Source organism: Chrysoperla carnea, chromosome 1 (genome assembly GCF_905475395.1).
Source record: "Chrysoperla carnea chromosome 1, inChrCarn1.1, whole genome shotgun sequence".
NCBI classification, from domain to species: domain Eukaryota; kingdom Metazoa; phylum Arthropoda; class Insecta; order Neuroptera; family Chrysopidae; genus Chrysoperla; species Chrysoperla carnea.
Window position 1 is genome coordinate 136,224,835 of NC_058337.1, and position 16,258 is coordinate 136,241,092.

The 16,258-nt window shown below is 29.6% G+C and overlaps 1 protein-coding gene across 2 annotated transcripts in view; it reads left to right on the plus strand.

The window, feature by feature from the left end:
• Positions 1–16,258, plus strand: part of LOC123305395 (corticotropin-releasing factor-binding protein) — a 79,496-nt gene that overhangs the window by 45,487 nt on the left and 17,751 nt on the right. For both annotated transcript variants that reach the window (XM_044887097.1, XM_044887098.1), the window contains 2 exons: positions 1,112–1,295; positions 13,949–14,115. In XM_044887097.1, the coding sequence (XP_044743032.1) occupies positions 1,112–1,295; positions 13,949–14,115 (351 nt within the window). The remainder of the gene's footprint in view (positions 1–1,111; positions 1,296–13,948; positions 14,116–16,258) is intronic.

Here is a 16,258-nt window from a genome sequence, read left to right on the forward strand (position 1 = left end):
ATTTGTATAATAAGCTTATTCGATTTCTACCTAAAGTATTGTCGACATAATCTAACAAATTGTATTACTTTCTAAAAAATTATGTATTACATAAGGGGAATTATGATGGCATTTTAAAATAATATGTTTTCGTTCTTATTTAAAGTTAATCGGACTTTTGATTGGTTATGAATTGCTAACTAATTCATGTAATATAATTTTTTTGGAAAAAATCTTTACGCACTTGACCATTCACAAATTGCGTCTCTTAAAACAGTATAAAATGGTATTTTTTAATGAATATATCCTTAATTGCTTCGTAAAGAATGGAAGGCCTTATTCGAACAATCGAACATGCTTTTTTGGATCTGCTTTGAATAATTTTTTGATTTAATGAAAATTTTTCTAAAAAATACATTCATGCGATACAATGCATTTAGAAGTAAAATATTTAGAATTTACTAGAAAATACATAAATATTGAAAATTAAATAAGAGATTTAAAAGTTTAAAACATACCTAATAGAACAAACCGACAAACGGATATTAAACCGTAAAAGCTTTTCCTTAGATTTAGAAGAGGAAATACATACATAAACAAAATATTTCCCTTATTTAACACAAATATACAAGGTATTCTAGAACGATCGTCCCAAACAAATAAAATAATAATAATTATCATATAAAATAAAATTCAAAACAATTTGGCTTCGACTCGATAGATTTATTAAAACTGCTTTCAACTTATTTTCATTAAAAAACAGCCTATTGAGAAAATTGTAAATTACACTAAAGGTCCGGGTTCGACTCCAGGAAAGCGTGTATTTTTTCAATTCTCTTTAACTCACAAATAATACTGCCATAAATTGAAAGAATGGTCCACAACAATTGAGGACTTCCAGTCATAATTGAAATACTTTCCGAACCTCGCCGAGACATAAGGGAGAAAACTGCATTTTATTATATCGCCAACTGATATTGATTACACACACGTTTTATGCAAAATTAATTCAAATCAACAAACAGATTATTGTTTATATGAATTTTATGTTTTGTATACTGACTCACGATAGAAAAATCTGCAAGTTTATGTAGTAGAGTTTATTAATAACTCTTGCTTGTTATTTTCACAGTTGCAGACAATGGGATTATCATCGTCACCGTCACATCATCATAGTGGTGTAATTGATATTGGTAGTAATGATGATTCAATTCAACATCAGCATTCATCAGTAATTGGTTCAATGTTTGATCCGACTGGCTTACATTTGTCAAATAGTATGCGTGATAAACGACGTGAACAACATATTATTAGTGGTAAGTTATATATTATTATCTACTAGCAATTACCCACCCGTTTCGATGGAAAATTACTTCTCTTGCTTTCATTTATCCCTCTTCCAGTTTGTTCACAATTTCATGGATTAGGTATAATTTTTTGATACGGAACCCAAATTTTTTTGGATAATAAAATACAAACCATGTTATAAAATTAAATAATAATTAATGTTATCACTAAAATTATAACAAAGAGTATATATTATGACATTGAAATATTTTTGACAAGAAAATTTCAACGACGCATATCCTACAGAGCCGAATATCTGTAAACTTACAGAAGGACACGAATAGGCTCGAAAATTTCCGAAGACTATATTTTTTTGTTTACATCTTTAGTCTCGTTATGAGAGAAATTTTTACAATTTTTGAAGGGCTTGAGAAAAAAATATTTAAAAAAATTGTTGATAGATTGAAAAAATCTGAAAAATTCATAATTCGAAAATAGATTAAATTATGTTCTAATTATTATTAAAATTTGAAAAATAGAAATTGTATATGTTTAATATAATATGATGGGTTAAAATGGGTCCAGTACTTTTTGACTTTATTCATTACAAACAAACGAACCAAAAATCATAAGTTTCCTCTTTATAATATTAGGATAGATTTGTGTTAAGGGCAAACGATCACGTTTCCTGGTTAGGTAGCCGCAAATAATTTGTTATCTGGTCAACTATTAAATGTAGTTAATTTTACAGAGTAATTATACAGCAGTTTAAATAGATGAATGTCGTCATATTTACAAATTTTATTTGCTTTGTCGAGCGTTAATAAAAAAAAATTTTGAATATATTTTTTAGGTGACATAGTTTTTGGATGATATTTAACAAACTATAAAAAACTGTTAGAGTAAAACATTTTAATGAAAAAAATGTTTGCATTAGAAAACTATTTTGGCCGATTCATTTGTTTAATTTACTAACGGACTCGAACTTGTTTAGTGTTGTCTATTTTGTCATGTTTATTAATAGGGACAACAAATATTTTGCACCTAAATTTTTTTATGAATAGTGGTTATTTTCCCCAATATCCCCTATTATTTGTTCACAAGCAAATTTTCTTGAATTGACTATTCTGTATATAAATTTATACTAATAACCTATTGAATTGAAATGGAAAATTTTTAAAGATTATTTACTGAATTCAAAGTAAATGTAACAAAATGATCTTGCATCTCCGCAAATAAATACCTTTTATACTTACAAATAGAAAATGGTTTCTTCATTTGACTATTCATTCTGATTTAATTTTATTAAATTCAAATTAAATGAAACAAAACGAGCAAAATAAATTTGTATTGAAAGTTTTCTATAGCAAGAAGCTAGAAATCACACACAGTAATAAAAGCAATCATGTCATTTCGAATTCGTACCGTTTGAAAAAGGATTCCTATTGATGAATTAATTAAAATTATTAAAATTTAAAAATCATGAATGTTAGTAAGTAATTAAATAAGGAATTACAAGTAATTGAAAAATACAAACTTTCTGAGTTTCTATATGAAAGGTTTTCCATTAAAGATGATAGAGTTTTATAAACTTAAATCAAACAATTTTATGAGAAGATTATGTGATATATGATACCAGTTATATGTAACCCGCCGCGCTGGTAGGTGCGTATGCTAATAATACCACTTTTTTGTTACTCGATCGCATAGATTCGACTCGAAATCGTCCATGGCATTATTAATGCTTAACTTTCACGATACTCAATCCAATCTTAAGTTTCAACAACGATGATTACTTACTGATTCAGTTGATTTAGATTTTCTCTGAAAATATAAAAAGTCAATTCATATTAACGATGCGAGCTAACGGAAATCCTGCCGTTTATGGTAAGTGTTTTGACCAACAAGTGTTGTGTCGGCATTGTGTTGTGCATTATAGTGCTAAGAGTGGCTAAGCAGACATTTGAATGCATAGACACGCGCATAAGTATATATGTTAGAAATATTGTAAATATGTAATGGACGATAGATACAGAATATAAAAAGAACATGAGAATATGTATTTTATTTTGTATAATAGTAAAGTCTTGTAAATAATAATTAAAAAATTAAAAGTCAATTAAACTGTGGTTTAAAAATGGTTTCTCATTCCATCTCAAAACCCACGATTACAAAAGTAAGTGGCTCAAACTGAGCACTTATTTTGTTCCATAGGAAGCTGCGTGTTACATTCGACAAATTTACTAATAGACCAGTGCCGAAGCCTTCAAAAATGGTAAAAAATGAAAAAAAATTACAGTAGGATGAAACCCATTAGAAAAGGAGGGGAATATGATCAAAATGAGAGGAAACATAAATTACGACCGATCCGAGTTCGGGAAGTGGGAGGGGGTGAGTTTTTAAGGGTAAAAAATGGTTTATCTTGATTTCCGGCAAAACTACAAGTCCTATGGAAAAAAGTTAAATAGCAAAGTTGTAGGCAATAAAAAGATCTACAACTTTTGTATTTGCAATTTTTTCACATAACCTCAAAATTTAGGTGAAAAATTCAAAAAACCAAGTTTTTGGTTTTTTATTTATATCTTTTTCAAAAAAATTTTTTTTTCTACGAAATTTGGTGAAAACTTACCTTATTATGTCCCAAATACACTGTAATTTATTTGATTAAAAATATTTATTTTTTCGCTTCATTTTAACTTAATATCAAAAAAGCACCCTAATTTTCAATCGAAAATTCTGACGTCAAAATATCAGCTTTTTTCAAAAAATTTGGGTGCTTTTTGTTCGTTGAAATATCTACTTTCTGATGGTGTAAAAAAATATACATTACTATAGGAAATATTCTTAAAAAATGCAAAAAATTGAAAAAACGTCAAATTCGAAAATTTTTTTTTAATCATTATGTACAATTTTGAGGTATTTGTTAAAATTTACACTTTAATTACTCAAAAAACGTAAGATTTCATGTTTTATTGATAAACGAAAAAATTGCAAATTAAAATATACTTCTATAATTAACAAACAAAAAAGTTATTATAGTTAATATTTAATAAGACATCTACAATATTTTGAAGAAGTTGTAGAATCTTCTTTAAATAATATTTGTAGATGCCTATTTATTGCTGTTTTAAGATAATTGCCGGAAAAGGCCAGAAAAGTATCGTTAATTCTATATTAGACGCGAAAAATTTGTCAAATTTTGCCAATGTTTTTTACAAAAAAGATGAAAGTAAAGAAAATATAAAAAAAAATGGATTACAATTAATCAAATCTATTTATAAATGTAAAGAAGAAAAAATAACACTGAATCAATTAAGGTTTCAAAAATATCAATTGGCAAAAATTGAATCATCCTTCATTTTGGCAAACCTCCCACCCACAGAAGGAGCAGCAGAACAACATTGTTACAGAACATATTATCAGCTTCAAACTTGGTTGGGTAACGAATTGACAGCAACAGATTGGGGCTGGAAGCAACATAAGCGTGGCATTATGCCCCAATTTACAGAAAAGGATTTAATTCTGGAAGTATTGAATGATTGAAAATGATTCCGATGAAATTATGGATGAAGAACCAATGCAGACTGGAAATAACATTGGAGACGAAGATGATGGTCTTGAAGATTTCGACGATCAACTAGAGTTGGAAAGATTTGTCGAATCTGACGATGAAGAAATGCCTCCAAAGAGACAAAAAGTAATGAATAACTGATTAGAATTTCAGATAAGGTATTTATAAATAACAAGATTAACGTTTTTTTAAAAAAATTTAATGAATAACGTAATCAGAATTAAGTTTCTAAATTCAATAGTACGATTTACATGTATATTTTTTTTTTTATGAGATTTTCTATGACATGAATGTAATTCGAGTAAAATAAATAAACTTTTTAACTAAAAAAAAACATTTTTTTGATGAAATTGTACATAGTAATTAAAAAAAAATTTTCGAATTTTAGGTTTTTTCAATTTTTTGCATTTTCTAAGAATATTTCCTATAGTAATGTATATTTTTTTTTACACCATCAGAAAGTAGATATTTCAACGAACAAAAAGCACCCAAATTTTTTGAAAAAAGCTGATATTTTGATGTCAGAATTTTCGATTGAAAATTAGGGGGCTTTTTTGATATTAAGTTAAAATGAAGCGAAAAAATAAATATATTTAATCAAATAAATTACAGTGTATTTGGGACATAATAAGGTAAGTTTTCACCAAATTTCGTAGAAAAAAAAATTTTTTTGAAAAAGATATAAATAAAAAACCAAAAACTTGGTTTTTTGAATTTTTCACCTAAATTTTGAGGTTATGTGAAAAAATTGCAAATACAAAAGTTGTAGATCTTTAACTTTTTTCCATAGGACTTGTAGTTTTGCCGGAAATCAAGATAAACCATTTTTTACCCTTAAAAACTCACCCCCTCCCACTTCCCGAACTCGGATCGGCCGTAATTTATGTTTCCTCTCATTTTGATCATATTCCCCTCCTTTTCTAATGGGTTTCATCCTACTGTAATTTTTTTTGGTTTCAAAAATTATCTACCCTGGTCTATAACATTAAAATACTTTTTCAATCACACACATTTAAAAAAAAATATCTTCTGGCATTTGTTTTATCTAACTTAAAATTTCTATCACTTTAAACGAAAAAGCTTTTACATAGAAATAAATTTCTTTATAAAATATATTCAATGTTTATTTATACACAACAAAAATAGATTCAACATTGCAATGGTAAAATTTATGCTATGTGATTTTAAATGATTGATACTCCGTTTCATGGATACAGTTTTTGTTACTGGCACCGATACATTTAGTCATTTTTTATTTGTTTGCCCTCTAATTTCAGGTTTTTTTGAGTTTACTTCAATTTTTAATTCAAATTTGTACGCACACCATCAAAGAATATAATTTCTCAAAATTCATAAAAAATTGTTTGTTAGATAATTAAAAAATTTATAGAAACAAGGCTCGTCAAAATTGATAAAGACTGACGACACTTGTAATCAATAAACGTTTAGGACGTGAAAAAGTGAAAGATAAAATGTTGATTTCTTTACGTAGATTAAAGTAAAAACTTTTAATTGGCTATTGCTATTCTTATAACAAGTAATTATTTTTTGAGTCAATTATCTCTCAATACTTAATCCAAGGCAATAGGTATTTATCTGCTATAAATTTTCTTGAACCAAGGAAACATTTGTTTGCTACCAAGGTTAAGAATATATTTTCTTGTAACTGTACATTTTTGTTTACAGTATAAGAGTAGAATAAAACGCTGCATATCCTAATAAACTTTTGCTATCTTAATTCAGATATCATAAGTATCTGAACTCCCAGTATAAAAACTGGCTGCAAATATAATTCACCTACACATAAATAATTCAGAAGACAGTTTTCAATTCTCTTTGACTACGTTTATAGAAATATTTATATATCAGTTTTCAATAAATAGTAACTTTGTATAAATTGTTTAAGTATATATTTTGTTGAGGCCAGAACAGGTGGTACGTTTTAAAAGTACCGATTCTCCTAAATATTATAACAATTTGCTCCCGTAGATTCGACACAATAAAACCACCACGATGGCAATTCTTTAATAACTTTGATAAAATTTTATGTTAAAGTAGTCCGGCTGTTATGCAGCCAACTGTGTAGTCCATACATCCTCTAAAAATATCGTAAAAGCCTCAAAATTCTAAAAAGTTTTTTATGTTTTGTTTTTGGATATCGGCGTAAGGTAATGTACAGAATCTGTGATAAATTTTCTTCATGATGAAAACTTTTAATCATCGATTCATTTTTGTGCAGTTAACATTATTGTGGGTCTTTCCTTAAAACACAAAAAAATTAAATAATTCCAACTTTTGCCCCGCAAGAGGTTCCAAAACTGTGTTTATTGTGATCCAGGGACTTTGAACTATCATTGTCTGCCAGAAAACAAAAATGAACATTCGTGGTACTTGCTCAAACAGACGGACTGCTTTAATTGCAAAGGTAACTGGCAACTGTATATAGACTGTAACAGGTACTAAGGACTTCATACGTGGGACATGCGATATTGGCCACCTGTCAAGTTGGTACGTACGCATTATATCGAAAATTGATTGATTTAGGGAATTGAGACAAAAATCGAAATTCATTTTGATCAGCTTAGTTTTAAACAAGCTGATCAAAATGAATTTCGATTTTTGTCTTAATTCCCTAAATCAATCAATTTTTGATATAATGCGTACGTACCAACTTGACAGGTGGCCAATATCGCATGTCCCACGTATGAAGTCCTTAGTACCTGTTACAGTCTATATACAGTTGCAAAGCATGCATACTGTTGAAACTTGATGTTAGAGTTGTAAACAGGTAGCTACTATAGATTTAATATGCATACATAACACATATAATCCATGCTATAATAAAACTTGTTGCTTTTTAACATTTAGAATTTAATTTAATTTTCATTTCGAGTAAATAGTTAGTAAACATTGGTTTCGTTCTCTTTTTATTTACGAGTAAAGATAAAGAAGATGGCTTTTGTTTGCTTTTGCAAGGAAATATTATTTGAATAAATGAAAACGTGTAATATGATTTGTTTTAAATAAACAGTGTAAACCGATAATTTTGATCTACAAATTGTTATTGAATTAAATATTTTGGTACATATTCAAAGGATTTCGATTTTTAAATGAATTAAAATTAAAAAAGGATCGAAAAATATTTCAAATTAGTCAAAATAATGGTACGCAGGACATGAGGTCTGTCTGTGTTCTAAAATAAAGAGGTCTATTAGTTCTTTGTCAGGATTAATTGAACCATGATATAGGGAAACTGATCCTTATTCGCTTCGTGTGTGAGTTTCGTTTCCATGGTAACGATACACTACTTTAATTATAGAATTGTATAGATGCATATATAATTGTATGGATTGCATTTAAGACTTACATTGAAAATTTAATATTATTGTCTCACAAATTTAAATAAATAATTATGATAATGCATTAAGTTTAATTAATTCGTGTTTTTCAATAATTTTAATTTGACATTTCTATAACATTAACATGTAAAGAACTGCAAATTAGTAATAACAGCCTCCTTTAACGCCAAAATTGTTCACTGGAAGCGCTGACATCGATTTTATTGTCCCTACCATGACTATACGCACACAACGAATAAGCGTCAATATTAAGTGCATAGAGCAGAGAACTAGTATTGTAAGATAGACATGGTAAGATTACAATCAGAGATATTCCGAAAATATTATTTCGCTACAAACGGCTCTTTTAATATCATATTGCATTGATTTAAGGAGAAGCAAACATGCTGAATTGCAAAATCTGTCACAAACGATTCTCTGTTACGAATTATTCTTAACAAAAGATCGAAAGAAATTTCAAATGAATCAAATAACTCTTGGATATTTAAAATAATAAAATTTTTTTTTGTGTCTGTCTGTGGCGTTTTACTTCTAAGCAGCAAGGTTTATTCTGGTTTCATTTCGACTTATTGCAAATTTGACTAGTTGTTTTTCCTGTATGACCTTTCAGCAATCTTAAGCCGATTTTTGAAGTGACAGTTTTAAATTCAAAAACCAACAAACTTGTAGTATTCCAAGGAAGGTATGTATGGTCAGAGTAAAATCGGAGGTGTTCTTAAGAAATTTCCATCTCCCAAAGGACTATTACCGGCATTGTTGCAATAATTACAGTATACTAACCGGAAAGCAAACAGGTTGAACTTTTGAACCTTGTAGTGCATGACGATGCGACAAACGATGACTTACTCTTTTTCTCTGCTCAGTTTTCGTTATGAAAAGGTTGTTTTAGTAGGATTTGGAAAAATGCATTGAATGGAAATTGTGAGAACTTGGAAATAGAGAATAAACTGCTGAAGGTAGAAAATTTATTTGTTCTAGATTTAAGGAAACGTTTTTCGTATCCCAAGTTTGTACTATCAATATTCCGTAAGCTCAAAATCAACATACTAACTATTTCTCCCACGAGTTACATGAGTCTCTCATCTAAGGCTTTAAGTTAGATTCAGTGTACCATTACCACATCTTATACTGTAAAACCAATATCACTTAATGTGGGCGTCTTGAAGTTTATAATTAATTAAATTAATTATATTAATGGTAAGAGCTACACCATTACATAATTATTGATAAGATTACCTATATTAAATTATTATCAATAACTAACTCAAAGCTGCTGTATTTGTTTATTAATAAATTTAATATCTATTAAGATTATATCTTAATTACAACGCTAATACTTGATGATGAAATATCATAGTTGATAAAGTTATGTAATCTTGAATATAAATCTGAATAGCGATGGGAATTTTGAAATGAAACAAAGATAAGGCGGATAAGAAATCATTTTCATTGGAAAGACCACGAAATGTAAAAATGAAACAACTAATTTCTGCAGGTTTGCTGCTGCTAAGTAAATTAATTTAAAAGAAATTTCTTCATATCATACAACTCGAGAATCAGGGTGTATACGAGTTCCTAAATCTCCGTCACTTTTTGGGATTTATTCTTGACTTGAAAACATTACAAAATGTATGAACAACGGTGGTCTTCTTCAGGAGGTTTGATACAATTCTATCACAATTTTGGCATATTAGTTTATGTCGAATCCCTTGGGTTTTGGAAACAGGAAGTCGAAAAAGGTTAGGAAAAACAATTTTTCTACGTTGCGTGTCGTTTTGTTAGTTTTGACCTCTAACAGTTTAACGAAACCAGTCTTGTCCCGATATGATTTGTAATTTTGACGACTGCAGGTCAAAATAGGTCTGTTTTCAGTTCAAATATTTATAACAGCTATTTTCAATTTTTTGATGTCAAGAATAAGTTCTCAAAGTGATGAATACTTATTCGTAAGCAATCTGTATAAAAATAAAGATATATTCGCACCGTGTGTGAGTTTTATTGGAGGCGTTTCCATGGTAACGATACACTAGTTTAATTATAGAATTTTATGGATGCATATATAATTGTATGGATTGCATTTATGACTTACAATGAAAATTTAATTATTGTCTCACAAATTTAAATAAATAATTATGATAACTTACATTTGAAAAATAATATTTGTGCAATTTGATTTCTTATTTCCACAATTTTTAATGCATTAAGTTTAATTAATTAGTGTTTTTCAATAATTTTAATTTGACATTTTCTATAACATTAACATGTAAAGAATTGCAAATTGGTCATAACAGCCTCCTTTATCGCTAAATTTTTTCACTGGAAGCGTTGGCATTGATTTTATTGTCCCTGCCATGACTACGCTTACAACGAATATAATGCACAGGACGTAATCGGATTGGTCTACAAAATTCACGATAGTTTTGAAATTATTCATGAAGAAGAATTAAACTATTATTTTGATAATTTATTGAACATTAAAACTTGTATGTGGGAGTTGTTATTCTGAGCCACTCAATATATTTATGTAAAATTATACGATGAATAAAATTATGAAACCATTTTCTAAACGATAAAACACAAATTTTACCGTTTAAATTGAATCTTTAATGTTTTAGTGGATGCAATACAAATATTTATTTAAATTTTCAAACTACTATTATTAGTCCTGACCAGTTGAAACTTGTTGAAAATTTCGTGATACATAAAACGGGAAAACCTGTTTAAATAGATACTCCCCTCTCCCCGATTTTTGGACAAACTACTTAGAAGACGGAAATCGACATAAAAAAAGATACAAAATAGATTTTTAAACCCCCGAACTAAAAAAAGGGGATGTTATAAGTTTGACCGCAATGTGTGTGTGTTTGTCTGTGGCATCGTAGCGCTTAAAAGGATGAACCGATTGTGACTTTTTTGTTTCGTTTGAAAGTTAATTTAATGAACAGTGTCCATAGCTATGTTTCAAGTATGAGTTTAAGGTTCCGTATCTGGAACAACTAAAAAATAAGCCATGGTCCTAAAAATCGGTTCAGTTTGGAAAAGCTCTAAGGGGAAGGGTACTTTAATGGAGTGTGTCTTAGAAATGTCTCAAGTGCGAGTTTAGGGTTCCGTACCCGAAATATTTGTCGGGTTTTTATACCATGATTTACGTATAAATATAATATAATATACAAGGTATACTAAGTTTAGTCCCAAGTTTGTAACGCTTAAAAATATTGATGCTACCAACTAAATTTTGGTATAGGTGCTGATAAAATCACCTAATTAGTTCATTTTCGGCTGTCCGTCCGTCCGTCTGTGTACACGATACCTCAAAAACGAAAAAATATATCAAGCTCAAATTTTTACAGCGTACTCAGGACGTGAAGTCGAGTTCGTAAATGAGCAACATAAGTCAATTGGGTCTTGGGTCCGTAGGACCCATCTCGTAAGCCGTTAGAGATAGAACAAAAGTCTCAATGAAGAAAATATTCCGTATAAAAAAATTAACAACATTTTTTCGTAAACAGCACTGTTTACCCGTGAGGGTGCAAATTACGCGCAAATTGTATAGCATGTATTATATAGGAATATCAGTTATATATGTATGACATGTATGCATGTGAGAGTAATCAACACTGTCTATACATGGTATTTCAACAATTTTTTGTTTTAACTTGTTTTACATATACAATCAGAACTGTGATTTCTTTAATTTGGGAGAATATCGGATAAAGAACGTAGCACATTGGACAAGCAACAATATTTTATAAATATAGTTAGTTCGTAATAATTCATTTCTATTATGCTAATAATAGATAAATAATAAAATTAATGTTGTAAAATAAATGGTTTCCAAAAGGCATCATACAGGTTGGGATGAGATATCATTTTACATAAATCAACATTAAACCGACCTTTAGACCGACCAGACCGTATGTTCTAGGTCATATAACATCTAATATTTAACTTTTATTGTACAATATCTTTGTATAACTATTAGTCGATGGTATTTTCAAAATATAAACGTAATTTAAACATCAAACAGTTAGTTTATGTGGGTGAGATTTTCCCGGTTGATTACGATCACGTCAATGGAAATCCATTACGTATACGTATACTCTGCATTTACTGAAGATAAGACAAAGGCGTCTGGTCTTCTTTTCGAGAGAAAAGTTATACATAATTTTACTTTTTTGAATACAAATGTAATTCGTACAACAACCAAGGGGCAAGAAGAGATCCTTGCGGTACTCTAAATCGGAACACTTTGATTGAGAATTAGTATAGTAATTAAATCAGAAGTAATAATCTTCATATTTTCTACGTAAAATTGAAACTTCTCTTCAAGTATTTCTTCACCGATCATTTCAGTATCACCCAACTTTGAAAATTATTAGCGAAGGGGTAATTAGGACGATTTATGTGATTCCGATTTTTTATTTATCTTTATGCCAGCGTGAAACCTAGATATATTGCATTATATAATTCAATTTTGGACAGTTTTAGGACACCAGAACCTTATGCTTCATGGTCACCATTAAATCTTGTGTAATACAGATTAGTTCACCGAAGCAAGATTATCTCTTAAATTCCGCTTCATACATCAACCAAGAGAACTAAAATTTTTTTACATTTTGCAACAGTTTTAAAACATTTTGATAACATAGTTTGCAAGTTGCAAACCACAATATTTAAAATATACTCATCGACAAAATTAATGACTCATTTTTTATTACACATATTACAATTACGAAAAGCGTAATTTTTAGCAATTCTAGTTTTGCAACTTTAAAATGAAGGCTTCCTACAGCTCTTAAGGACTGTCTGTTTTCTGGAAGAAAGTTCAAAATCAACATTTAAAATAAATAATATGGAAAAGATTTGCCTTTCTTTACCCATTTCTTTTTCTTGTAAAATATACTTGAATCCATAGTCGTTAATTTACAATTTCGTGTATTCGTAGAATTTTGGTTAGGTTAGTAGATTCGTGATTATTTTTGTCGATGAGTGTATATTTGAAAAGAACTATTTCCACTTATGTATTCTTGGTATTATGTTATAATCCTGTTTTTTCACTATCAACAAACGTTTTGGTCAACAAAAGCAACAGCAGGTGAACAAGTATATTCGATAATGTTTTTCTAAAAATAAATATGTCAAAAAATATGAAACAAAATGTAATAATCGTTTTTTATCATCATTTTTATCCTGTCATAAAAAACAAAACTTTAAACTACCTACACCAGAGTTTATTATTAGTAAGGATATTACTTTTCAGGGACAACGAACAAGTTCAGACGGATACGGACAAAACAGATACTTTCAGCGTCTGTTTTGGGGCGCAGCTAAAAATACCAAGCCGTAGGCAGTACGGAGAAAAACCTTAGAGTAGAAGTTGTAGAAAATGTTTACCAATATTTTTGTCGGGCAATGTACGCTTCGCTAAATATTTAATAAAACATGTTTCCAAGATGGCGGCTGAAGCACCCGCCCACCTGTCGCTTGATTTTAAGTTCAGGGGATATTTTTGAACATATTCCAAAGAGAAAATATTTTTTTTTTTCTGTAGAAAATTTCATATATAGCGGCTGCACTTTCCATTTTCAAGATCACACTCGCGAACGGTGTTCATTGACTACAAAAGTCTATTATTATATTAATATTATTTATATTATATACAATAAAAAACTAAAACTCAATTACGAGAAAATTTCTTTTACCTTACTCAAAAAACATTGTACAATTTTTAATAATTTCTGTTTGTTTTTAGAATGTATGGAGGTGAAATCGATGGAAGGAGAATATTTTTATAAAGCTGGACCTGATTGGGAACAGGGACAAGCATGTGGATTATTTTTATTTACTGAACCAGATAAACGTATTGAAGCACATTTTACTTATTTTGATGTGCCGTGTCAAAAAGGTGGACTCGTTTCGGTAAGTAGCTTTAAAATAAGTACAGAGTATTCCAAAAGTTGATTGATCTAGAGAAAATCATTTTCAATTTGTGAAAAACGTGTTTTCGGGCAGACGCAATTTTCGAAAGAACATCAGAAGTTTTTAGACACTTAACGTAGTACCAGGAATTAATGTATATTGTTTTTTGTTTCTATGATTTGTATTTTTAATTATTGATAAGTATTATTAAGCCATCCTGTAGTTTTTCTACTCTTCGCGCATTCATCCACTGCACCGTCTGTGCTTACTGGTGTTTGTGTTTTTTTTTTAGTTTTTGACTAATTAATGTTTTCTAAGTGATGACATTTCTCTTCTGTCGTCTCTATTGTGTAAACTAATAAACTTTTACTATTCATGACAATTAAACAAAGACAATAATATGTCTAATATTACCATTTCTTTCTCTGTAATCGACTAATATTGGCCCTTGTTTGCAACGAGATTTGAACAACATATTTTTTAGGATTCCGTACGCAACAAATAGTTAAGATATCAAATCATTTTTAACCCCCGAATCAAAAAGAGGGGTTTTATAAGTTCGACCTCTATATGTGTCTGTCTGCCTGTCTGTGGCATCGCGACTCCTTAATGAATGAACCGGTTTTATTTTTTTTGTTTTGTTTTGTTTTGGTAATTTAATGGAGAGTGTTCTTAGCTACGTTTCAAGTGCGAGTTTAGGGTTTCGTACCAAAACAACTAAAAAAGAGGCGATGATCTTCAAAATCGGATCAGTTTGGAAAAGGCTGTAAGGACAACGATAATTTAAGGGAGAGTGTTCTTAGGTATGTTTTAAGTGCGAGTTAAGGGTTCCGTATCCGAAATACTTGTTGGGGGTTTCTTATATTTTCTAAATTTCACTTGCTTCTTTTGTTACTGACACTATCAGAGTCTATGTCGAATAAATAATAAGTAAAATTAAAAATATCCGACAAAGCGAGCGTTAATCTGCCCGCTGAGGTATTTTTCTTTAGCTCACTATTTACTTATCTGCCGCTTACTCCTAGCCGATGGGATAACTTGATACCAAATGAAGTGCTTATTCTTCAAGATTTCTTGAGTAAGTTATCTGAACAAGTATACTAAAGTTTCTCCCATCGAGGCCATCTTTTTCTATTAGATTATTTCTTCGAGGCCGTCTTTTAGTGATTTTATCAATGAATGCGATGACTTTATAATCTTTTAATAACGAAGCCGATACTACGTTGTGGCCAGACACGAAGGCGAATACTAAACAACAACGAAAATAGACAAGTGTGTCAAATGGGTGTAAAACATCGGATAATGACTGGATTGTATTAACTTTGCGATGTTTGGTACTTGTCTACTTTACTTGTTTGCGATGTCCACTTTCGTGTTTGATCGAAGCATTATTCAATCATATGTATTTCTTTCTGTTTTTGACTTGTAATAACACGAATGCTTTGACAATATTATTAAAAATAATATGAAAATTTAAAAAACTCATCAGATTTTTGTTCATCATAACAAAAGAAAATTTAATATATTTCATAAAGTTGAAATAATACGATAACAATGACATTTATTTAACCATTAAAAAGGTTTCTTGGGGTTGAAATCCTTTTGTACATAAAAGCAGAAAGAAAAAAAAATTGATCATGAATTTTTTATCATTTTTCTCTATTACATAAACAAAATTTTTATTTACTTTAAATTTACTTCGTGGACTGTCATCATTTGGGTTTAGTATTAAATTATTAACAAATAGGAAGCTCTATTACAGAGATAATACATTAAATGAAAGAGTCGGGACAAGGAAACCTTTTTGATTAGATTATCTTATTTTTTCGATCGTTCATAGTCCGATTACATTATCGAAGAACTTGAAGTTTCATAAGTACGGAAGATATCACGCACGGAAGTTTTATAAGTCTGGAGTTTTGGCTAATTGTGTAATTACGAGTTGGTTGGGTTGAATTTGTCGACCATAGAGAAGTTGGTTAGGTTCTGAAGTTTTTAGCCTTTGCGTGCAAAAATGAGACACCAGTACAGAAATTTTTTTTGATCTATTTTTTCCGGTCTATTTTATCGTAAATCCGACAAATTTTACCAATCCTCATTGTAAAATGTTGACGTGGTTTTCAGTTCTGAGCCGCCTAAGCCC